Here is a 26,608-nt window from a genome sequence, read left to right on the forward strand (position 1 = left end):
CTCCACCCTCAAATCGCCTCCCTCCCTTACTGAATCTGGAAGTTCTTCTCCACACAGGCTGTTGTTAGTTTTTTAATTTGACGCAGCTATGCGTGGCTCTACCCCCATACAGCCACTTAATCCATTCACAGAGAACTTTGAATAGAAAGATTACAAATACCATCTGCCACTGCGGCAGAGGGACTTGTAATTGTCAATGGAGCACAATTGCGGTGACATCACCAAACTTGTAGTCCATTGATACTCCTACAAGCTCCATAACCAAAGGTCTATACCTCAGTGCGGACATGTAGCTGGAGGAATAATCTGCATGAGCCTGTGCATTGTACCCAACATGCACTGATCACGGTTGCAATGCTTTGTTGGCTCAAAAATAAATAATGCAGATTTTTTAATCCATGTGGGAGCATTTATTTATTTTTGCAAAAAGTGGAATGTGCCTACTACTTAATGGTCTTGTAAACTTCTTTTAACTAAATGTTTCTTTCTGTGTTTTTCTGCCTCCTTCTAACATCCCTTTTGAGCTCCTGAACCTCTCCTTTTGGAACGAGCAGAGTGGTTGCGGTCGTATGCACTGCTCTACGCACACTACAAATTCTGTAGTTCATAGTACACAGTCCCTAGTCCAACCCAGGAGGAAGCAAGAGAGGGTGACTACGTTCTTACATACATTGGAAGAGGGAAGAACAAATGTAACCACCCTCTAACAGAAAGGCAGATCACAGCAGCAAAAGAGAAAAAAATTTGGAGGAGGCTGAGAGCAATAGAATGTAAAATTTTTGAGTCAAGAATACATACTAGATTCTAATTTTGTTTTGTTTAAACCAGTATAGTATTACTTTAACCACTTCCACCTGGGTGGAGGGCATATGACGTCCTTCAGCTACAATCATTATCCCGGTATCATACGTTACAGCCAGCGATGCAGTGTTCTGTAGAAGTGATTAGAGTGGCTATGCATCCACTCGATCACTTCTATAGGCATGGGAAGGAGTGCACCTCCCGCCGCCTTTCCAGGGCGCTCCCTCCCCATCCCAATAGAGAGAAAGGAAGTGACATTGTACCTTTCTCACTGTGACCCCAGAAACCGGAAGCAACAAGGTTTTTGTCACTTCTGTTTTAGGAGGTTTGTTTACCTGGCCATTAGCGGGCAGGAGAGCAGCCTTTCAGACTGATCTGTGTCTCATCGGCTTCATTGGAGGCCAGAAGAATTATACTATTACCTTTAGACCCCAGAACTCTCCAAAAAGCCAAAAATTTACCCCAAGTAAGCTAAGTAATTTTCTAGCAAAAAATGCTGCTTTTTACATGTAGGAGAGAAGTGTCAGAATTGTCCTAGTAGGGAAGTAGTTAAAGTAGCCCTAAACCCTCATCTTGACCTCCTTTTATGTGCATCGCCCACCAACAGTAGTAAAATGTAAAGGCTGTTCATAAAGATGTACTTTTCTCAAATAATCTTTGTAATATTTTCTCTTCTGGTGTCGGCTACATGGTCAATGGAAAAAATTATCTGGTATGTGATAGTATGATTGTGAGTTTGGTATTTGTAATTGGTCTATAAGCAAACAGTGCAGACCATTGGCGGCCAGTACATAGTGGGTGCACAGGGACGCCACCCCCCCAAAGCTAGTCACAATAAAAAAAAAGGCTCTTTAACCACCTCAATACTGGGCACTTTCACCCCTTCCTCTCCAGGCCATTTTTCAGCTTTCAACGCTGTCACACTTTGAATGAGAATTGCGCGGTCATGCTACACTGTATACATATGACATTTTTATAATTTTATTCACACAAATAGAGCTTTCTTTTGGTGGTATTTAATCACTGATGGGTTTTTATATTTTTTACAAAAAAAAAAAAGACCGGAAATTTTGAAAAAAAAAAAGTTTTTCTTAGTTTCTGTCAGTAAATTTTGTAAAAAAGTAATTTTTCTACATCACTGATGTGTGCTGATGAGGCTGCACTGATGGGCACTGATGGCTGCACTGATTAGGTGACACTGAGGAGGCACTGATAGGTGGCACTGATGAGCACTGAAAGATGGCACTGGTGGGCACTGAAAGATGGCACTGGTGGGCACTGAAAGGTGGCACTGGTGGGCACGGATAGGTGGCACTGATGGGCAGCACTAATGGGCATTGATAGGCAGCACTGAAAGCACTGGTGGGCACTGAATCCTGGCACTGCTGGCGCTTTACTGTAATCAGGGCACTGATCATCAGTGCCCTGATTACCTATCTGGCTGTCCCCTACGAGGAGATGCCGCTGATCGCCTTACCTCGCCACACACTCTGTCAGTGTGAGCGATGAGAGACAACTACTGGCACTTCGGTATTTACATGTGACCGGCTGTGATTGGATACAGCTGATCACATGGTTAAAGAGCCACGTGATCTGCGTTAAAATAGCTGTTGAGCATGATTGTAAGCCCTGAAACAGTGGTGAACATGGTCATTAAAAAGCTAGAAACCCAATAATGATATTACTGGGTGACTGGGGCTGTATACTCTGTCCTGTGGAGCTGGGGCTGCATACTCTGTCCTGTGGAGCTGGGGCTGCATACTCTGTCCTGTGGAGCTGGGGCTGCATACTCTGTCCTGTGGAGCTGGGGCTGCATACTCTGTCCTGTGGAGCTGGGGCTGCATACTCTGTCCTGTGGAGCTGGGGCTGCATACTCTGTCCTGTGGAGCTGGGGCTGTATACTCTGTCCTGTGGAGCTGGGGCTGTATACTCTGTCCTGTGGAGCTGGGGCTGTATACTCTGTCCTGTGGAGCTGGGGCTGTATACTCTGTCCTGTGGAGCTGGGGCTGTATACTCTGTCCTGTGGAGCTGGGGCTGTATACTCTGTCCTGTGGAGCTGGGGCTGTATACTCTGTCCTGTGGAGCTGGGGCTGTATACTCTGTCCTGTGGAGCTGGGGCTGTATACTCTGTCCTGTGGAGCTGGGGCTGTATACTCTGTCCTGTGGAGCTGGGGCTGTATACTCTGTCCTGTGGAGCTGGGGCTGTATACTCTGTCCTGTGGAGCTGGGGCTGTATACTCTGTCCTGTGGAGCTGGGGCTGTATACTCTGTCCTGTGGAGCTGGGGCTGTATACTCTGTCCTGTGGAGCTGGGGCTGTATACTCTGTCCTGTGGAGCTGGGGCTGTATACTCTGTCCTGTGGAGCTGGGGCTGTATACTCTGTCCTGTGGAGCTGGGGCTGTATACTCTGTCCTGTGGAGCTGGGGCTGTATACTCCTGTTTTGGGATTCTGGGGCTGTATACTCTGTCCTGTGATGCTGAGCTAAATACTCTTGACACTATGGGTGGAAGCTAGTGGAATACAGGGGACGGAGTGGGTGGATTCTATAAGGGGTGGCGTTTTTTAAAAATCGGAATGGGTCAAAAAGGTGGGGCGGGGTCTGGCGCCCCCCCATCCTAAAACTTCACCAGCCGCCACTGGTGCAGACACATCTCACATCTTTTTTGCATTGAAATGCATGTTGGCGTGAAGCACTGTATTTTAACAATTATTTTTAATGAATTAGAAGGCTGTCTGAAAGAAAGAAGTGGAAAATCTGGAAATATTTCCTCTGGTCCCTTTTCCTTTTTATTATGGGCTGCAATTCACAAGCAGCACAGGGATCTAGTGGTTAGCACTTTTGCCGAGCAGCACTGGGGTCATCAGTTCAAATCCCAACCACGACTAATTGCATTTCCTCCCACACTCCAAAGACATTTTAGTAGGCAAATTGGCTCCGGCCTAAATTGACCCCGTACATGTGTGTGAGATAACGGTCCTAGATTATAAGCTCTTTGAGATCAGCAACTGATGTGAATGTACATTATATTTAAGGTACTATATAAATACCTACACATATATCAATTCCCTGTTTTTTTTAGGACATTTAGCTGTGGATTGCATGTCATTACATTACAATATGTGTGTATTTGCCTGACTCTTTGTGCTCAGTATATGTTCATGTTTACTAAAACAAAAATCAGCTATTGGATAGAGGAACTTCAGTCAGTCAACAAGTCAGTCAACTATACCATAAAAAGAAATGCTTATGTATTGCATGATCTGTAGACAGTTTTGCAACTTTTCAACAGCCTTTGTGCTTTCTTCCTCCTACAGTTAGTTTGTTTTTATTTTCAAACATCCTGAGGTTGTTAGACAAGAAACCACACTAGATATGTAACCGTGGTTTGTGAGTTGTCCCCATCTCATCCTGCACTGAACTCAGTACCTTATGGTAAACACAGCACTGCGTATGCCATCTCTAGGAAGCATATGCTTTGTGATCACATTCAGATCTCTTTGGGTATTAGAGACACCTGCTGGAAGGAATTAGTAATACACTTCAGCACATTACATAAAGCTGCAGCTGTGCTCATGCAGATTAATTGATTCTTGCTGTAAAAGCATTACATACAGGAGACTACAGATCTCTGCCTTGAAGGTTGTTTTTTTGTTTTTTTTTTAACAATGGAATGGATGCTGTACCCACTACTAATGAACTGCTACAAAATCCCTTAAGTGACATAGCCCTTAAAAATGAATGCAAACAGCTGTTTATTATAAGTAGACTTTCCAACAGCTCTGAATCGCACCAGCTGCTGACCTAAACTAGATGTGTCCAGGAACATCTTACTTACAACAATACACCTCTTCACAATTTGCCAATGCCATCTTCTTTTCAGGCTTCTGGAACACAATGGGCTGTCTACACTACATTATGTTAACGTGTGTAATATATACAGTGTGTGTGTGTATATGTGTGTGTGTGTGTGTGTGTGTGTGTATATATATATATATATATATATATATATATATATATATATATATATATATATATATATATATATATATATATATATATATATATATATATATATATATATATAAATATTATATTAATCCACAGAAAACTTCATTAATTTATCTAAAAAGAAATAGGTAACAGTGACAGATTCTAGCAGCCGTGTTGTTTGTCAAGCTAATTACATCTCATTCACACAGTGTATATATAGGAACAGACAGGAAACGTCATCAGGAACATATGTGAAAATCAATTCCTCCAACTTAAAGGGAATGGAGACTGATCTCAAACACACTAATTAGCAACAATATTCAGTACAAAATAAATGAGATAGCTGAAAAAGAGTAAAACGATTATAAATATCATCATAAATAACTGTACCAAACACCCTATTCACTTTGCATTACATTACATTATACTCAAATAAATTAAAATAAGTCATAATCATGATAAAGTCCTCTTGGTTACACATGCCCAAAGTATTTATACAGAAGTCTTCCAGTGTTCTCAGGAGAAGGACCCTGTCACCTGGAATTTTAAGTGTCCAAGCCCAGTTCCCTGCCTATACTATAGTGAACTTGTAAAGTATTCAGACCCCCTTCACATTTTTCAATGTTGGTATGTTGCAGCCTGATACTACAGTTTTTTTAATTCATTTTTTTCTCCTTAATCTACACTTAGTACCCTATAATGACAAAGTGAAAACAGTAATTTAGAAATGTCTGTGAATTTATTTAAAAAACAAAACAAACAACCCTGAAATATCACATGTACTTAAAGTGGTTGTAAACCCTTACACAGCACTTTTACCTACAGGTATAAACCTGCAGGGTTTAGGAGATATTTACCATATACGCTTGCGCCAATGTCATCGGCGCATGGGCACTTAAGAAAGGGCATGATCGTGCTGTTTCTATAGGGCCCGTGCAGTGACATCATGTGACTCTGGCCAGTCACAGAGCCGGAATCCACAGCCCCGGAAGGAAGAGGGGTGAAGATGGACGCGGCCACCAGCGGGGAGATCGCTGGCTTAGTTTGCAGGTAAGTGCAACATAATTGGCTAGTATGTGATGCATACTAGCCCATTATGCTTTTTGCAGGGGAGTAAAGAGGAAGTAAAACCCACCAGGGTTTACTTCCTCTTTAAAGTAGAACTATAGGCAGAACTTTTTTTTTTTATCTTGGATAGAGCAAGGAAGGGTTATAACCCCTGTCAGATGTTTGCCATTGTGGAGATTTCCCTTCACTTCCTGTCCCATAGCCAAAAAGCTGAGAGGAAATCCCTGCAAATTAAGGGAATTTATTGGGGACCTCCAGATCACCAGAACTAGTGTTCCCATTTGGAATATTTACCCTCCATTACTTTTCTAGGGACAACCCAAAATTTGGGATTTTCTTTTACTTTCACTTTCAATGTTAATGGTAAACAGAGACAACAAGAGAGGGTGAATCTCCTTAAAAGGGAAACAGACCGCAATAAAAACGGACAAACTCTCTACTCTATCAAAAACTAAAAAAATTGTTTTGCTTTTAGCTATACTTTAAGTATTCAGACCCAGTACTTTGTTTGAAGCACTTTTGGCAGCAATTACAGCCGCAAGTCTTTTTGGGTATGACGCGACAAGCTTTGCACACCTGGATTGGGGGATTTTCTGGCATTCCTCTTTGCAAATCCTCTCAAACTCAGTCAGGTTGGATGTGGGCCGTCGGTGGACAGACATTTTCAGGTCTCTCCAGAGATGTTTAATAGGGTTTAACCCATGGTTCTGGCTTGGCCACTTTAGGACATTCACAGAGCTGTTCCTAAACCACTCCTGTGTTGTCTTGGCTGTGTGGTTAGGATCGTTGTTGGAAGGTGAGCCTTTGGCTGAGTCTGAGGTCCTGAGCCCTATGGAACAGGTTTTCTCTAAGGATATCTCTGTACTTTGCTCCATTTAGCTTTCCCTCAACCCTGACCAGTCTTCCAGTCCCTGTTGCTGAAAACACCCCCACAGCATGATGCTGCCATCACCATGCTTCACTATTGGGATGGTATTGGGCAGGTGATGAGCGGTGCCTGGTTTCCTCCAGACATAATGTTTAGAATTGAGGCCAAACAGTTGAATCTTGGTTTAATTAGACCAAAAAATCTTGTTCCTCCAGTCTTCAGGTGCTTTTTTTGCTAACTCCAAGTGGGCTTTCATGTGTTTTTCACTGAGGAGAGGCTTCTACCTAGCCACTCTGCCATAAGCCCAGTTCAGTGGAGGACTGCAGTGATGCTTATCCTTCTGGCACTTTTGTCCCATCCCCACACAGGATCTCTGGAGCTTGGGTTCTTGGTCATCTCTTACTAAGGTCCTTCTCCCCCGATTGCTCAGTTTGGCCGGATGACCAGTCCTGGTTGTGCCTAACATCTTCCATTTGAGATTTATGGAGGGCACTGTGCTCTTGGGAACCTTCAGTGCAGCAGACATTTTTTGTAGCCTTCATCAGATCCGTGCTTTGCAATAATCTTGTCTCTGAGCTGTGCAGGCAGTTCCTTTGATGTCATGGATTTTGATCTGATACAGTATGCATTGTCAGCTGTGAGGCCTTTTATAGAGAGGTGTGTGCCTTTCCAAATCATGTTCAGTAAATTTAATTTACCACAGGTGGACTCCAATCAAGGTGAAGAACATATCAGCAAAAATATCAGATGAAGAGAAATGGGGGGCACCTTAGCTAAATCTCAAATGTAGTTGCAAAAGGCCTGGATACTTATGGCAATGTGATAGTTAATTTTTTTATTTTTCATACATTTGCAAACATTTCTAAAATGTTGTCCTTCAGGGGTACTTAGTGCAGTTTAATGAGAAAAAAAGGACTTTACAAATGTAGTATCAGGCTGCAACATAACAAAATTGAAAAAAGTGAAGGGGGTCTGAATACTTTATGAATGCACTGTATATTATTTATTTATTATAGGTATTTAATTACTGTAGCGTTGTCAATTTATGCAGCACTTTACATACTGGTGCATCATAAAATTAGAATACCATTGAAAAGTTATTTTATTTCAGTAATTCAATTCAAAAAGTGAAACCCATATATTTTATATACTGTAGATGCGTTGCATACAGAGTGATATATTTCAAGCATTTATTTCTTTTAATTTTGATTATTATGGCTCACAGCTAGTGAAAACCCAAAATTCAGTATCTCAGAAAATTTAAATATTACATAAGACCAATAAAAAAAAGGATTTTTAATACAGAGATGTTGGCTTACTGAAAAGGATGTCCATGTGCAGTATAGTATGCACTCAATACTTGGTTGGGGATCCTTTTGCATGAATTACTGCATCAATGTGGCGTGGCATGGGGGCGATCAGGCTATGGCACTGCTGAGATGTTATGGCATCCCAGGTTTCTTTGATAGTGGCCTCCAGCTCATCTGCATTGTTGGGTCTGGTGTCTCTCATCTTCCTCTTGACAATACCCCACAGATTCTCTAATATATATATTAGTTTAAGTATATCATTATGATGTTACATGAAATCAAATATGCTTTAAAGTCATAAAGTCTTTCCTTGTATATCTCTTAGGGTTTTAAGAACAAACCAAAGAAGATGTCTTATATGAAATCTGACTTGATTGATGTGGATCTGGTCAGAGGTAAGTAACATTATAGCACAGCTTATTGACCTAAAAATTTTCAAACATTTGTATACTTTTGGGCAGTTTTAACTACTCCAGCCCCAGAAGGATTTACCCCCTTAATGACCAGAGCACTTTTTACAATTTGGCACTGCGCTGCTTTAACTGGTAATTGCGTGGTCATGCAATGCTGTACCCAAACAAAATTTGCGTCCCTTTTTTCCCACAAATAGAGCTTTCTTTTGGTGGTATTTGATCACCTCTGGGATTTTTATTTTTTGCGATAATATAAACAAATAAGACCGAAAATTTCGAAAAAAAATGATATTTTCTACTTTTTGTTATAAAAAAATGTTGTCGTACATTTAGCACAATATGTATTTAACCACATGTCCACATGTCTTGGGTAAAAAAAAATTAAATACAGTAGGTGACCGCGATATTGTGTCAATCTCGCCGCACTTCTCGGCGAGATTTGACACCTACGAGCCCCGTCGCAGGGGCCAGCGCCGAGATGGCTCACTCATCGGGAAAGGAAAACTTTGTTTTCCTTCCGCGATGAGTGACAGGCAGCGCTGACAGCTGTCTGGTATGAATCCTGAGGCGGGAACACCGCGCCAAATTTTCAATGAAAAAACCGGCGTGGGTTCCCCCCTCGGAGGCATACCAGGCCCTTAGGTCTGGCATGGATTGTAAGGGGAACCCCCTATGCCGAAAAATCGGCGTGGGGGTCCCCCCCAAATCCATACCAGACCCTTATCCGAGCATGCAGCCCGGCCGGCCAGGAAAGGGGGTGGGGACGAGCGAGCGGCCCCCCCCCTCCTGAGCCGTACCAGGCCGCATGCCCTCAACATGGGGGGGTGGGTGCCTTGGGGGAGGGGGGCGCCCTGCGGCCCCCCCACCCCAAAGCACCTTGTCCCCATGTTGATGAGGACAAGGGCCTCTTCCCGACAACCCTGGCCGTTGGTTGTCGGGGTCTGCGGGCGGGGGGCTTATCGGAATCCGGGAGCCCCCCTTAATAAGGGGGCCCCCAGATCCCGGCCCCCCACCCTGTGTGAATGAGTTTGGGGTACATGGTATCCCTACCCATTCACCTAGGGAAAAGTGTCAATGTAAAAAAAAACACACTACACAGGTTTTAAGAATAATTTATTAGTCAGCTCCGGGGGTCTTCTTCCGACTTCGGGGGGTCCCCTTCCGACTTCTCCCGGTGTTCGGCCTCTTCTCCCGGTGTTCGGCCTCTTCTCCCGGGCCCCACCGCTATCTTCTTCCAGCTCTATTGCCAGCGAGGGGCCCGGTCTGCTGCCGCTGTCTTGTCGCCGCTGTCTCGCCGCCGCTGTCTCGCCGCCGCTGTCTTGCCGCTTCTTCTCTTCTTTTCTTCTTCCCCGATGTTGACACGACGCTCTCTCCGACTCGAATGCTGTGTGCGAGCTGCGGAGCCATTTATATAGGCGGTAACCCCGCCCCCTTACGACGTCATGGTCCCAGCATGCGCAGGGACTCTGGGGTCACGCCCCCTTATGACGCCAGAGTCCCTGCGCATGCTGGGACCATGACGTCGTAAGGGGGCGGGGTTACCGCCTATATAAATGGCTCCGCAGCTCGCACACAGCATTCGAGTCGGAGAGAGCGTCGTGTCAACATCGGGGAAGAAGAAAAGAAGAGAAGAAGCGGCAAGACAGCGGCGGCGAGACAGCGGCGGCGAGACAGCGGCGACAAGACAGCGGCAGCAGACCGGGCCCCTCGCTGGCAATAGAGCTGGAAGAAGATAGCGGTGGGGCCCGGGAGAAGAGGCCGAACACCGGGAGAAGAGGCCGAACACCGGGAGAAGTCGGAAGGGGACCCCCCGAAGTCGGAAGAAGACCCCCGGAGCTGACTAATAAATTATTCTTAAAACCTGTGTAGTGTGTTTTTTTTTACATTGACACTTTTCCCTAGGTGAATGGGTAGGGGTACCATGTACCCCAAACTCATTCACACAGGGTGGGGGGCCGGGATCTGGGGGCCCCCTTATTAAGGGGGGCTCCCGGATTCCGATAAGCCCCCCGCCCGCAGACCCCGACAACCAACGGCCAGGGTTGTCGGGAAGAGGCCCTTGTCCTCATCAACATGGGGACAAGGTGCTTTGGGGTGGGGGGGCCGCAGGGCGCCCCCCTCCCCCAAGGCACCCACCCCCCCATGTTGAGGGCATGCGGCCTGGTACGGCTCAGGAGGGGGGGGGCCGCTCGCTCGTCCCCACCCCCTTTCCTGGCCGGCCGGGCTGCATGCTCGGATAAGGGTCTGGTATGGATTTGGGGGGGACCCCCACGCCGATTTTTCGGCATAGGGGGTTCCCCTTACAATCCATGCCAGACCTAAGGGCCTGGTATGCCTCCGAGGGGGGAACCCACGCCGGTTTTTTCATTGAAAATTTGGCGCGGTGTTCCCGCCTCAGGATTCATACCAGACAGCTGTCAGCGCTGCCTGTCACTCATCGCGGAAGGAAAACAAAGTTTTCCTTTCCCGATGAGCGAGCCAGCGCGACATTCACAGTACCCTGTCGCCGAGAACCAGCGCGATGGTATCGCGCTGGAAACACAATCTCGCGGTCAGGTACTGTAAGTGTATATTTATTGGTTTGCGCAAAAGTTATAGCGTCTACAAACCATGGTACATTTACTGGAATTTACGCAGCTTTTAGTTTATGACTGCCTATCTCATTTCTTTCTTTAAATTCATTTCATATTACCCCCTTTTGGAAAGTAGACACCCCAAGGAATTTGCTGGGGAAAGTGATTGAAAAATGACAAAAAAAAATGTATATATTGCTCACACATGTCATCGGTATATGTGTAATTACACCCCAAAATACATTCTGCTGCTTTTCCTGAGTAAAGGGATACCACACGTGTGAGACTTTTTGGGAGCCTAGCAGCGTACAGGGCCCTGAAAACCAATCACCGCCTTCAAGGGTGTAAATCACTACCTATCATAGTTTCGGAGGCTATGAAATGCCAAGATAGCACAAACCCCTCCCAAATGACCCCATTTTGGAAAGTAGATACCCCAAGCTATTTGCTGAGAGGCACGTTGAGTCCATGGAATATTTCATATTTTGCCACAAGTTTCAAAAACAATTTTTTTTTTTTTTTTACACACAAGGTTATCACTAAATGATATATTGCTAAAACATGCCATGGGTATATGTGGAATTACTCCCCAAAATACATTCTGCTGCTTCTCCTGAGTATGGGGATACCACATGTGTGGGACTTTTTGGCAGTCTAACCGCATACAGGACTCTGAAAACATTTGTGTACTTTTGGGCAGTTTTAACCCAGAAAGATTTACCCCCTTAATGACCAGAGCACTTTTTACAGTTTGGCACTGCGCTGCTTTAACTGTAAGGGCGTACTTTTTTGACTTCACTCCTCACTACCTATCACAGTTTCGGAGACCATGAAATGCCAAGATAGCACAACACCCCCCCCTCTCCAAATGACCCAATTTTGGAAAGTAGACACCCCAAGCTATTTGCTGAGAGACATGTTGAGTATTTTGCAGATCTCGCTTTTTGTTACAAAGTTATTTAATTTGAAAAAAATATGTTCTTTCCTTTCTTAATTTTCAAAAACAAATGAGAGCTGCAAAATACTCACAATGCCCCTTAGCAAATACCTTGGGGTGTCTACTTTCCCAAATGGGGTCATTTGGGGGGGGGGGGGTGCTAGTTTGACAATTCAGGGCCTCCGAAACTGTGATAGGTAGTGAGGAGTAAAATCATTTTACGCCCTTAGAGAGCCTGAATGCGGTGATTGGTTTTCGGGGTTCTGTCCACGGCTAGACTCCCAAACAGTCTCACACGTGTGGTATCCCTGTACTCAGGAGAAGCAGCAGAATGTATTTTGGGGTGTAATACCACATACACCTATGCCATGTGTGAGCAATATATCATTTAGTGACAACTTTGTGTGTAAAAAAAAAAAAAAATTAATTTTCCCAAAACGTGTGGCAAAATATAAAATATTCCATGGACTCAACATGCCTCTCAGCTAATAGCTTGGGGTGTCTACTTTCCAAAATGAGGTCATGGATGGGTGCTAGCTTGACATTTCAGGGCCTCCAAAACTGTGATAAGTAATGAGGAGTGAAATCACCATTTTATGCCCTTAGAAAGCCTGAAGGCGGTGATTGGTTTTCGGGGTCCTGTATGCAGCTAGGATCCCAAAAAGTCTCATACATGTGGTATCCCCAAACTCAGGAGAAGCAGCAGAATGTATTTTGGGGTGTAATTTCACATATACCCATGCCATGTTAGAGCAATATATAATTAAGTGACAACTTTGTGTAAAAAAAAAAAAAAAAATTAATATTCCGAAACTTGAGGCAAAATATAAAATATTTCATGGACTCAACATGTGTAATTTCTTCAGTGTTGTCACATGAAAATATGTAATAAAATATTTACAAAAATGTGAGTGGTGTACTCACTTTTGTGAGATACTGTATATGCTCTTTAACTGTGGTGGGGAAATCACCTCCTATAGTGCTGGAGTTGCTGATTTACTTCTTGTGAGGGCAAACCCTGTTGCTGTCAAAATTAAAAAAAATCAGTGCTGGAGCAGAATGGCATACCTGCAAAGCAAACAATGGTTACAATAAATCAGAGTATCAATAAAATATTAACGCTATAAAACAACTTTATTTTATTGCAATCTGTGCCAAAAAAAAAGAGTAAAAAATATATCCTAAGCATAGGGGCAGTTGGCCCCTAAAGTCGACCCCTGCCCCCATGCTTCGGCATATATGCTTTTTTTTTTAACTGTGGTGGAGTCACAGATTTACGTATCGTGAGAGCAAACCCTGTTGCTGTCAAAATAAATAAAACTGTGCTGCAGCTGAATGGCGTACCTGCAAAGCAAATAATGGTTAATTAAAAAAAACCACAGTAACATTACAGTATAACAGTAGGATATACCTGAAAAGCAAACGTGATAAAACACAGTAACAATAAAACATTATAGTTAAACATAAAATACATTAAATAGAGAGAGAATAATAGAAATGTTTTTATGTATTTATTTTTTATGTTTTTTTTACACTTTTATTGTAAATGTTCCAGCTTAGGGTCTCTCAAAATGCAATTGCCATTTTTTTTATGGTTGAACTGGATGGACTTGTGTCTTTTTCAACCTAACTATGAACATCTTTCGAGACCCTGTGTGAAAGTGTGCCCTAGGACTGTGCCATGCTGTACCCTATTGTAATACTCCACTAGTGTGTGGTAGCGACGGAAAGAGTCACCGATGCAGAGACCAGGTTGGTCAGGACAGGAGGGACAATAAAAGCGGGTGTCACGCCTATATCCGCGTTTTCTACAGACCCGACATCTTCTTTGGGGTGTTTATTTAGCAGGGGTACCAGGGAGAACATCCGGAAAATGTCTCTCATGCAGCCGGCTCACTGCATTTGGTTTGGGAAGTTGGGCCGGAGCACCGTCTGGAAAAAGATAGGCTGTGATGATCTCTTCCTGGAATTTTAGGAAGTATCCAGTTCTTCCTGACGATTTGTATAGCGCATAAGCGTTTAGCAGAGCCAATTGGAATAAGTATACAGACACTTTTTTATACCAGCATCTAGCTTTATGGGCAATTAAGTATGGTGCCATCATCTAGTCGTTGAAGTCCACCCCTCCCATGTTAAGGTTGTTTTCGTGGACAGAGAGTGGCTTCTCAACAACACCAGTCACAGTTGTAATTTGGACTGTCATATCTGCGTGAAGGGAGGACTGAACTAAAATATTCTGTGTGTCCCTCCACTTCACTGCAAGCAATTTATTACACTTCAAGCAGGCTCTCTAACCCCGTCTAAGTCAGGAATCTACAAGCCGTTGGGAGAAACCCGTAATCCGTCGTCAGCGCTATCTGTCAGGGTGCCGCTGCTCTCTAATGGTTCGTATACTGAGCCTGAATCTGACAGTTAGGCTTCCCCTTCGTTCTCATCTGTCATGCCACTATATTTATAGATACAGCTTGTGCGACTCAGAGGTAAAAGAGCTCCTGGTTGTCAGCGACTGCTTGAATCGCTAAAAAAAATGAACTGTTAGTGCTAGCAGGGATCAGGCGTGACTCTGCTAACACAGCAGTTTTGTGTACTGTGTTTTGTAAGTGACAGTGATCTATTGATACTGCACTTGTGTGGGCTGGGCTGGGCTGGGCGGAGGGGCTAAACGCAGGTGCTGGCAGGTGTCTGGGCTGAACCTGCTAATGCCACTTTTTTGGAAACACTATATTATTGGGGGCGCTAGTATAGATCTGACCAGATCAAAGATATTGATCCGTTCAAACACTGTTCTAATAAAGTCATATGGTGTGTGCATGTGTGTTAGTGCTACTGGCAATCAAAGGGATACAATCTGATACTGTCAGGGACTGAAGCTAACTGACGCTAACCCATGACACTAATACAGTGATCAGAAAAGAGATCTTTACACTATACTAATGCCACTGTGACAGGGAGTGAAAGGGTTAACTGGGGGTGATCAAGGGGTTAGACCTTTATTAGGGACTATATGGGGGGTACCCTAAACCTATCTGGGTCTACCACTAACTGCCCTAATGCTGCTTAGTGTCACAAGTGACAACAGTACAGTGATCAGTGAAAAATCTAAAAAATGCCCTTGGTGACACTGTGACAGGGAGTGAAAGGATTAACTGGGGTGGGGGGGGGGCGATCAGGGGGCGATTGGGGGGTTAAAGGTGTGCCTATGTGTCCTGGTGTTAGTTTAGTGCTTGGTATACTTACAGAGATGTGTTCTCCTCACTCGCTGGAACCGAAAAGGCTCCACGATGGGAGATGACATAATTTTCTCTGCCTGTGTTTACATTACACAGGCAGAGGAGGCTTTTCATTTGCCAGAACCGATCAGCAGGTCTAGGCCAGAAATTATTGGCCTGGGCCTGTAGATCGATTGGTTCTGTAACGAATCCGATCGCTGTGGGGGCTCGTACACACCCCTTACCTGCGGGCTCAAGGGGCATACAGCTACGGTGATTCGCGTAGCTGAGCCAACCTGCCACAGTATAACTCCGGCAGTCAGTCGGCAACGGGTTAATTAATAGACGAATAAGAGAATCTTTAGCTTTGTTGATTGTTTTAGCAGGACTAAGGCTGGCCATAGACTGTTTAAATTTCGGGCATATTTCTAATGAAATGAACAAAATTTACTTACTGAGTGGCCCTGTCAGCATTCAACATCCTTTTATTGAAAAATCAAGGGAGTCGAGCAGACAATTTATGGCTGAACAGCAGCTTCATCCAGTAAGATGCAATCACTGTGCTGGCTGTCAGAATCCAGTTGCCGCAGTTGAAAATTCACTCATCTGTACTGTATAGTGTGGATAGAGGAATCTGTTATATTTTTACATTCTGTTTTAGATATAGGGCAGTATCTGATGTACCATAAACTCTTTATTGCTAACTAGGACCCTAATAGCAGAGCATTTCTATGCAATTTTCTGCAGTTTACACAGTTAGAAGATAGTTAAAACTGCCTGTTTCTATTTCTTTGGATCCCTGGAAGAAGAGTACCATGGTATTAAAGCATGTAGCATCATCATTTACATATGGCAGGAGCTACCTTTTGCAAAGTGAAAAAAAATTTAAAATAGCCTTACATTTAATACTTGTGCCAACCTACACCTTCACAAATTGAGTATTTTTTTCAACTTTATAAATGGTATGTAGCTATATGTAAAAAAAAATGGCTCAATCATAAGACCAGAAAAGCATTTTCCTACAGATTGATGCTTGTAACAAAAACAGAAAATTCTGCCTTCACTTTCAAGCTTCAGTTCCACCAGTGAAATAATGTGGTGAGGGGTGACTGGCAGATAGAGATGGAAAAACTTTAAAGAACTTTCTTCCAGTGATCTACTTGATTTGAGCATTGTGTCAACTCTCCAGCAGGTTTTTTTGCTGAAAAATAATAATTTACCACTATGGGCTTTTAAATAGCTTACTTTATAGTAGAGAAAATCAAGCCTTTTTTGTGTGCTTGGGCAGATTTTATAGGTGCTCCAGCTTCCTTTCACAGTTACAGTAGATACATTGGCTTCTAATTACTGATGAGAAAACTTGCAAAATACACATTGCCTTTAATCCAGTTGATTTCAATTCAATATCTGTCTGGTTCATTGTTTTTTACTGCAGTAATGGGCCCTAACGTGTTCAAATATAGGGGGTAGGTACAATCCCAGTTAGGTATATACAATACATATATTCCATGGGCTTTCAGATTTATACATTCCTGCTGTTTGGGTAACCAGCCTCAATCAATCCAGCAGTACTCCATGAAGCCCCGACGTTGCCCGGCTGCCAACACACTGTCCAAGAAGAATGGTCAACAAGACAGCATGACAAAACTTGGGGGGTGTTTATTGTAGATTTGAAAACAATCATCAGCATTAATCACATAGAACCATGACATGTTTCGTATAAGCTGTGCTTAGTCATAATTAAGACTAATTTCCACTTTTACAAAATGCGTCAAGGTTCTGTAACACTTTGCATATGATTGTTTTGATTGTTTTAATTTAAATTGTAGAGCACAAATCTATAAATTTATTAAGAAACAAATTATTAATAGGGGAAAGTGTGTTTTCCTGAGTTTTTTTTTTCAGTTTCAATTGTGTTTATTAATTTTTTTACAGTAAAAAAAAAAGCATAATAGCAAAACAATCCCATAACATGCAGTGTAATAGGTGCACATATGAACCATAATGTTGTAACTGGACTGTGCAGTGAAGCCAGTCCAAGTTCAGAAGAGAGTAAAGTACATAAAAATGTAGGAATTGATGAATGTGAGCCCAGTAGCATGGTAGAAAATAGTCCAATCCTTGTGGAGGAGCATCAGCCTATTAATAACCATAACACGATAACATATAGGAAATCGGACAGTGGGGCGGGCTGGCTTCCACCAGCCCATTTATGCAATAGGCCTGCATAGGAGGACCATAGACTATATTCCAGATCTGGCTGCAAGAATATTTAGGGCCCGAAGGGCCGTAGCACCAATAATACACAACATCATCAAAATCGTCTTCAAAATATTAAAGCGCATAACCTGTGTTGTACAGTACCAGAACATATTCCCAACAAAAACCTTAATCATCTATTGGGGTAGATAACCCCTCAACTAGATCAAGGCCACCAAATGAAAAAAGAAGAACTAAAAAGGACAGTGAGAAGTTGAGAAGCAAAGAAAGAAAGAAGATTAAGGTAGAGAGAGTATGTCCAACCAGGAATCCACCACCCACGAACCCAGGAGTCACCTCTGCGCATCCAGAACCTGTAAGTAAGCCAGGGAGTCTAAATCTTTTCAAAGAGATTTTGTTTGTCCCGCAAGACACTCACAATCTTTTCATTGAGCATAATCCAGTTTAACTTGCATTATATCAGGGCTAAATTGATAACCATACTTTTCCAAGCAGTAGCGATAGCGATTTTAGCCTCTAAAAACATAAAGTAAATTAAAGTTTGCGTGTGTGTCAGTATATTTTCAACTGGTTTGTCTAACAAAGCAGTCCAGGCGTCCTTAGTAATATTGACCATGATGACCAAATATATAAGGGAATTATTCCTCATCCAGAAATGTCAAACTTTAGGACAGGTCCACCATATGTGTAGAGCTGTGCCTACATGACCACAACCATGCTGAGGGTTTGTTTTTGCCTAGAAAGAGATAATGATAATAAAAATGTTTCAGGGACGTGTTGGGGCAGCAGCAGTATCAAGTTTACAAAAAGGAAAGATGAAAACATGGATGTCCAGTGATTTATTTTCTTTATTTTTATACAGCTGAAGCATAAGACTTCAGGCACACTGGACATTTTTGCTGCTGCTTTTAGGATGGTGTTTTTTTTTTCTGGCCTCAAATTGCCCCTGCATGTTAGTCTACGTGTCCATGCACATACAGATGCTTAGAGGCATACAACCTCAAAATTTTTTGGTCTGGGGGGCGCAAACAAACTGAAAAATTCTGAAAAAAAAAATCAATTGATCCCTCACTGTGCCCCATCAAATGCAGCCACTGTGCCCCATCAAATGCAGCCATTGTGCCCATCAAATGCAGCCACTGTTCCCATCATATGCAGCTACTGTGCCCATCATTTGCAGCCTCTGTGCCCATCATACAGCATCTGTGCCAATTATATGCAGCCTGTGCCCCATCATACAGCCTCTGTGCCCATCATACAGCCACTGTGCCCATTATATGCAGCCTCTTTGCCCATCATACAGCCACTATGCCCATTATATGCAGCCTGCCCATCATACCGCCACTGTGCCTATTATATGCAGCCACTGTGCCAATCATACAGCCACTGTGCCCATCATATGCAGACTCTGTGCCCATCACATGCAGCCTGTGCCCATATGTGCTGGGGGAACTTGGGGAGGGGGGGGCAGATATGTGCTGAGGGGGTGCTTTGTGAGAGAAGAGGGCCAGTGCAAGGGGGAGGGGGGGTGTAGGATATGTGCTGGAGGGGTGATTTGGGAAGGAAGAGAGAGAGTGCAAGGAGGGGTTGTCAGATTTCAAATCCAATCCACACTTCTAGCATATCTTTCCCCTGCCAAAGCCCCCCAGCACATATCCTCATAACCCCTCCATCACTCCACATATTTTCTACCTTGTCCTCCTTTCCCACTGCTCTCTCCCCCTTCCTCCTCCATCTACGGAGCATAATAAAAACTTTCCACAGACCTGAGATCAGCACATCCCTGCTCCCCCCTCCTCCTCGTGTGTGTACAGAATGGAGCAGGAGGAGGAGGGGAGGAGCTTTGATACACTGACACTATGCTCTGCTGAACCAAGCTGCTGTCAGGAAGAGGGGAGACATGTCACTCTCAGTGTAGTCCGTGTAAATTATGTGTCCAGGTTTGGGGCAGAAGTAAACCCAAACACATCATTCAAAAACCGGACTGTCCGGGAGAGAACCGTACAGGTTGCAACCCTAGAGGAAAGGCATTTGGGAGAGTTAGCAAAAACATCCAGTGTGCATGAGGCCTAAGTATCAGCTTCATCTAACGGTGATATATATATATATATATATATATATATATATATTTTTTTTTTTTTTTTTTTCTTTTTTTCTTTATTGAATTTTATGAGTGGAGAATTTAGAGCACCATACCTAGCAAGTGTAATGCGGTGTTGTTACTGTCTACATAAATTAGCCCTTGAGTTGTTTTAACAGCAGAAAGCAGGCATGGTGGTGGTTCCCTAATTGAATGCATGTAGGACTAAGTCTGTAATCAGTTTTCCTCTGTAATGTGCAGCTCCTTGACAACTACACAGCCTGTGATCTCCAAAATTCAAACTGGGAAATGTTATTCTGATTTGGGTTGCTCAGTTTGAAACCTTGACTCCTTTGCAACCTCATCCTTAAAAGCCAGCAAAGGATGGAATTACAGTGAGATGAAAAGCGCTGACTGAAGCGTTTGCACTATCCTGCTGCTATGTTCATTACTGTGAACCAGGAGAGTAAAGATAGCACTTTGGTAAAATTATGTTTTAAAATAGCTGGATAATAGCTAAAGTAAACTCAGTGAAACATTTTTTTCTAAAAGAAAAAAAATTCTTGGGCAGGTGACCGTTCTTTAATATATTTTACAAATATAAAATATATTTAAAGTAAAAAAGTTTTTTTGTTTTTGATAGAGTGGTGGGGGGGGGGGGGAGGCATTGGAACCACTTTCAGTTTTTTTTTTGCTGTCTTTGCCTCTAGCAGATTCACTCTTTGATAAGGAGAATCTAACATTTGGGTAGTCACCAGAACAGGAATGCATCTTTTACTGGGGACACTTGCTGCGACTGTCTAAGAGGGCATTTACTCTCACTTTCTATTGTGCTTATTTACTTTGAAATTTAGATTTGTATGGAGCTTTAAAACACTTTAGTGTTTTGAGAACGGTATCATTAGCAGTAATCAACATGGATTCATGAAGAATCATTCTTGCCAAACCAATCTATTAACCTTCTATGAGGAGGCGAGCTGCCATCTAGATAAAGGAAGGCCCGTAGACATGGTGTATATGTATTTTGCAAAAGCATTTGACACAGTTCCCCATAAACGTTTACTGTACAAAGTAAGGTCTGTTGGCATGGACCATAGGGTGAGTACATGGATTGAAAACTGGCTACAAGAGGGAGTTCAGAGGGTGGTGATCAATGGGGAGTACTCGGAATGGTTAGGCCACGTAGTGGGGTCCCCCAGGGTTCTGTGCTGGGGCCAACCCTGTTTTAATTTGTTCATAAACGACCTGGACGATTGGATAAACAGTTCAATCTCTGTATTTGCGGACGATACTTAGCTAAGCAGGGCAATAACTTCTCCGCAGGATGTAGAAACCTTGCAAAAAGATCTGAACAAATTAAGGGGGTGGGCAACTACATGGCAAATGAGGTTTAATGTAGAAAAATTTAAAATAATGCATTTGGGTGGCAAAAATATGAATGCAATCTATACACTGGGGGGAGAACCTTTGGGGAATCTAAGATGTAAAAGGACCTGGGGGTCCTAGTAGATGACAGGCTCAGCAATGGCATGCAATGCAAAGCTGTTGCTAACAGAGAAAACAGAATATTGGCATGCATTAAAAAGGGGATCAACTCCAGAGATAAAACGATAATTCTCCTGCTCTACAAGACTCTGGTCCGGCCGCACCTAGAGTATGCTGTCCAGTTCTGGGCACCAGTCCTCAGGAAAGATGTTCTGGAAATGGAGCGAGTACAAAGAAGGGCAACAAAGCTAATAAGCGGTCTGGAGGATATTAGTTATGAGGAAAGGTTGCAAGCACTGAACTTATTCTCTCTGGAGAAGAGACGCTCGAGAGGGGAAATTATTTCAATTTATAAATACTGTACTGGTGACCCCACAATAAGGATAAAACTTTTTTGCTCAAGGGAGTTTAACAAGACATCTGGCCACTCATTAAAGTTAGCAGAAAAGAGGTTTAACTTTACTGTAAGAGCTGCAAGGATGTGAAATTCCCTTCCACAGGCAGTGGTATCAGCGGGGAGCATCGATAGTTTCAAAAAACTATTAGATAAGCACCTGAACGACCACATCATACAGGGATATACAATGTAATACTGACATATAATCACACACATAGGTTGAACTTGATGGACTTGTGTCTTTTTTTCAACCTCACCTACTATGTAACTATGTAACCTTTGTTGCTATTAATTATTTATTTTAATTCACTATTCTGAAAGCTTTTTATGTCATGTGACCGGAACAGCAACAATCAGCTATGTGCAGACACAGATTCATATATCAGCAGATTACTAGAAACTCCTCCCTTAGAACAGGAAAGACCTTGCAAATGTCATGTGACCTCTGAACAGCAATCATTAAATAATGTACTCAGATGATTTTTTTAAATACAGTGGCATGATCTTTATAAATAAATAGAAGGGATGATGGCAATTAAACATTGTATGTTTTAGTATAACTTTAATATCAGCTATTTTTCCCGTCCCTCTCTGTTCAAAGGATTTTTGACAGGGATATATGAATGTGTGGTAAATGGAAATCACCTTGAAGCTAATGATAGTTATCTTTGTTATAACTGCACATTGTCTGCTAACACGTCTATGTGAGCACTTTCAGATATACTGTACGCTCCCCTTTTGGGGTCCTGGTATTCCTTTGCTATTGTTCTGTATTACTGTTATATCTCCTTTTCCTTGAAACTAATAAAAACTATTGAAATAGAAAAAAAGTAGTAATATAAAAAACAGTAATTTGCCTATGGCATGCATGTATTAAAAAAATTTAAAGTCAGCAGCTACAAATACTGTAGCTGCTAACTTTTAATATAAGGACACTTACCTGTCCAGGGAGCCCGCAGTGTCGGGACCCGAAGCCGACCCGCCCATTGGCTTTGGGTGCAGGCGCCGGCATCCTTACTAAGGGAGACACGAAGTGATGCCTTGCTTTCCTACTGTACAGGGAGAAAGAGGAGGGGCCTAAATGATGTAGGTCGCTACCGTGCCCTTACGCGGAAGTGGGAATGAGTACCTGTTTTTGACGGGTATCTGCTCCACCCCGAAAGGTGTCAAATGTGGCACCGGAGTGGGGGAGGAAGATAAGTGGAGATAAGTGGAGCTTCCACTTTTGGGTGGAACGCCGCTTTAAGGAACTTAATTTTACTTGAATCCTTAGTTTGAGTTGTAAAGGTTTTTATGCACTTCTTCAGCTTACGGAATACCTTTTGCTTTTCTTTGTTTTGCAGCACAGTCTATATCCGTATCTTAATTATAAATGCTACATAGTTTTATTTTGGTTCAGGGGAATTCCATACTTTAAAATTCATTTGTATGATAGCAGGTGTTATACAGGTATACCTTGACAAATATGTGTAGTATTATCATAGGAAGTAGAAAACTGTGGATGCTGTCTACTGTACAGAATCCCCTCTGTTTGAAAATATATAGGTTTAAGGGATTTTAATTTATTTTTGTAGTCTGTAGTATGAATTTTATTGGTATGTAAGAAAACAACACCAGCTTGGCTGCCTGGGGCTGAATACGTGAAAATATAAATGTAGCTGTCAAAAATTTAAATCAGCGGGGCTTAGGAACATGGGCTTTGATGTTACATTGTAGTTCTGTACTTCTAATTTATTATGCTTTTATCTATTTCTTATTTTCTTAACACAGTTGCTTCTTTTACTTACTAGGAATTTAAGCAAGTAATGATGCCACAATACCTGGTCTTTAGTCCTTATGTGTAAAAGAATGAAAGGTTTAGCGTGAATTTGAGAGTAAAATAAATGTTTTACCTATTTTAGGATCAACATTTGCCAAAGCTAAACCTGAAAGCCCATGGACATCTCTAACTCGGAAAGGTCTTGTTAGAGTTGTATTATTTCCATTGTTCAGCCGATGGTGGATGGGAGTTACCAGCCCTGGAGTTTTCACTTGGCTGTTGGCGCTTTACATCATGCAAGGTAATGACATCAGAACAGCTGCCTAGTTTAGCTAGCAGCATCAAAGTTTATATATAATTTATTATACATTTTCAATAATATCTCTGTTCACACCTGTTCATGTTTTTTTTTTTTTTTGTCTGTTGTTCACATTTGTGTACATTGATGAAAAGTAACAGTTTTAATAGATTTTAGGGCTCAAGAGTGAAGCTGGCCCTAGATCGATTGTAATTTGTCCAGTTCCGAATTTCGATCTATGTGTGTTCATCCCTGTTCGACAGAAGTTAGCACTACTTCTGTAGAATGGGAATGTTGGAAAATGTTTCTTGATCAGTGGCTGCAGTTGCTAACCAGTGTATGCTAAGTCTCACTGTCAGAATACAATGTCCCAGCAGGTAGGATTCCTCCATCCACCTCACTTGCATGGATGGAGGAATCAATTCGATATTTTCCTGAATGAATGAAAATAAAATGAGTCATCTATGGCCAGCTTAAGGATGTAAATGATAAAATGGCAAATGTATGACAATGATGTTTAGGGTCCATTTACACCACAATGCAGGGTATTTCATCTGTGCATTTAGATGTCTGCCTGAAGGGTGGGGGACCAAATCAGTATTAATGAGGATGCTACTGGTTCCCCTAAGAGACATAAGAAATCAGTGCGCTACAGAGCCCCCCAACACGTATGCGTAAATAAAATAATAGTGGTGGGTGGATTGGACCACCACCAAAAAGGCATGTCAGGGATGAATATATGCATTTTGTACTAAAGCAGTATATGGATATCATGCATGCGAACGTCTTACTGGGTGAATAGTGGTCACGACTAGGGATGGGTCGAACGGACCCCTGTTCGGTTTGCACCAGAACTTTCGAACACCGCAAAAGTTCAGACCTGAATAACGAACCCCATTAAAGTCAGTGGGACCCGAACGTTAAAAATCAAAAGTGCCCATTTTGAAGGCTTATATGCAAGTAATTGGGCATACAATGGCTATAGGGGTCCGGGTCCTGCCCAAAAAAGTTTGTGAAAAACGTCATTTTTAAATGAGCAGTTATTTTTTGATTTTTAAAGTGAAAGCATAAAAATAAAAATTCCTACCAATGTAGTGCCTGGGGGTCCCTTTAGTCTACCTGTAAAGTGGCAGATCTGTACCATGTCTAGAATCTGCTGCAGCAATAATTGCATTTATAAAGCCAAAAAAAAAATGACATTTTCCCTGCAAGCTGCCTTTATTTTGGGTGTCGGTGGTGCCTTCCCACCGTAACCCTATAGAGGTACTCTTGATGAAAGCAAGAATTGGCCTTGCTGTACAAAAATTGCGATGATATGCACCTGTCAAACAGGTGCAAAAAAATTTACTCTTTGGGTGTCGGGGTGCCTTCCCACCGTAAACCAAACAGGTGCTGAAAAATTGGTCTTTGGGTGTTGATTGTGCCCATGAAACCTATACCAAAAACATTCTTCCAGTTGAAATGATTGAACACCCTCAAAGCTAGGCAGCCTCGAAGTCCTGCAGAGATTCCACATCCCAAAGAGACTTAATCAGTGATAATGGCATCAGGGGCTTCATAGCTGGTAATCCAGGATTGATTCATTTATATAAAAGTGAAACGGTCCATGGAGTCTGTGGACAGACGTGTTCTATGATCAGTACGAAACCTCCTGTAGCACCGAATGCCCATTCTGAAAGCACGCTGGATGCAGGGCAGCTCAACAACTCAATAGCATACTGGACAAGTTCTGGCCAGTGGTCTATTCTCATGACCCAGTAAATCAGTGGATCGTCAGCTGGAAAGCTCGCCATCTCTGTTTTGGCCCCAAGGTAATCATCCACCATGTGATGCAGATGCTGCCGATGGGATGTGGAAGCTGACAGCCCTGGGCGGCGAGGACTAAAAAAATTCTGAAATGCCTCACTTAGGCGGACGCCTTCTCCAGCGCTCCTTTCTTGACCAACAGAAGACTCAAAACGATGTTTTCCACCACACTGTAACCTACTGGAGTCAGGAAAAACGTTCAATAAAATCCCCTTTAACATGTCCTCAAGAGATTTTATCTTCTGCACTCTCTGTGGGGAATAGATGAGTTCTGAGACCTTCCCCTTATAATGGTGGTCAAGGAGGTTGCCAACCAGTAATCATCCTTCTCCTTTATGCCACATATGCTTGGGTCCATTTGCAGGCTTTGAAGCATGAAGTTGCCCATGCGCCTCAAATTTGCCAAAGCTTGAGAAGCAGACTCCTCAGGGTCACTCAGGATGACAGCATCTGGAACTTCCTCCTCCCAGCCACGTACTACTCCCAAGGGTCCTGGGGTTGGAAAGCCATCGCTTACAGATTGAAGCATGTCTTTCTCTTCTTCGAAGCCTATGAAAGTGCCAGGATCCTCCTCCTCATCCTTCTCCCTCCTCCTGTGTGTTCTGTGACATAGGAATGAAGGTGTCTGAATAAAGTGGGCCTTGAGAGGAAAGGAAGTCCTCCTCTTCCTCCTGCTGCTCTGCCTCCAGTGCCCTGTTCATAATGCCACACAGAGTCTGCTCCAGCAGGAACACAACAGGGATTGTGTCACTGATGCATGCACTGTCACTGCTCACCATCCTTGTGGCCTCCTCAGATGGTGACAATACAGTGCATGCATCCTTAATGATCAGCCATTGGCGTGGGGAAAAAAAGCAGAGGTGGCCTGAGCTTGTCGTCGTGCCATGCTGGCACAGATACTTGTTGACGGCCCTCTGCTGCATGTATAGCCGTTGCTGCATTCCCAAAGTTGAGTTCCACCTGGTGGGCATGTCACAAATCAGGCAGTTTACAGGCAGGTGGAATTCCCGCTGAATATCAACCAACCGAGCACTGGCAGTGTATGACCACCTGAAATGGCTACAGACTCTTCCGACCTGTTTTAGTTCATCTTGCAACCCTGGGTATGTACTTAGGAAACGCTGCACCACCAAATTGAGGACATGCCATGGCACATGTGTCAACTTTCCCTGTCTAAGGGCGGACAGGTTTGAGCTATTATCGGACACCACCATTCCTGGCTCCAGCTGGCGTGGTGTGAACCACATCTGGGCCTGCCCCTGCAGAGCTGCAAGAATGAAGCACTGCATGGCACCTTTTAGCCTGGCTCTGGGAATAGCCCTTTGAAAGCTTAGGGGGTACCTGATGTTCATAGGATAATTCTGCAGAGGAGGGCATGAAGGTGGCGGAGGA

General features: G+C 43.1%; 1 protein-coding gene across 1 annotated transcript in view; it reads left to right on the plus strand.

Annotated features, from left to right (window-relative positions):
* The window catches only part of PHTF1 (putative homeodomain transcription factor 1), a gene marked incomplete at its 5' end in the record, with an annotated part of 230,604 nt that overhangs the window by 9,398 nt on the left and 194,598 nt on the right, over window positions 1-26,608 (plus strand). The window contains 2 exon segments of the mRNA XM_073615712.1: window positions 8,365-8,434; window positions 23,255-23,413. Of these exon segments, the coding sequence (XP_073471813.1) occupies window positions 8,365-8,434; window positions 23,255-23,413 (229 nt within the window).

Source organism: Aquarana catesbeiana, linkage group LG02 (genome assembly GCF_042186555.1).
Source record: "Aquarana catesbeiana isolate 2022-GZ linkage group LG02, ASM4218655v1, whole genome shotgun sequence".
Lineage (NCBI taxonomy): Eukaryota > Metazoa > Chordata > Amphibia > Anura > Ranidae > Aquarana > Aquarana catesbeiana.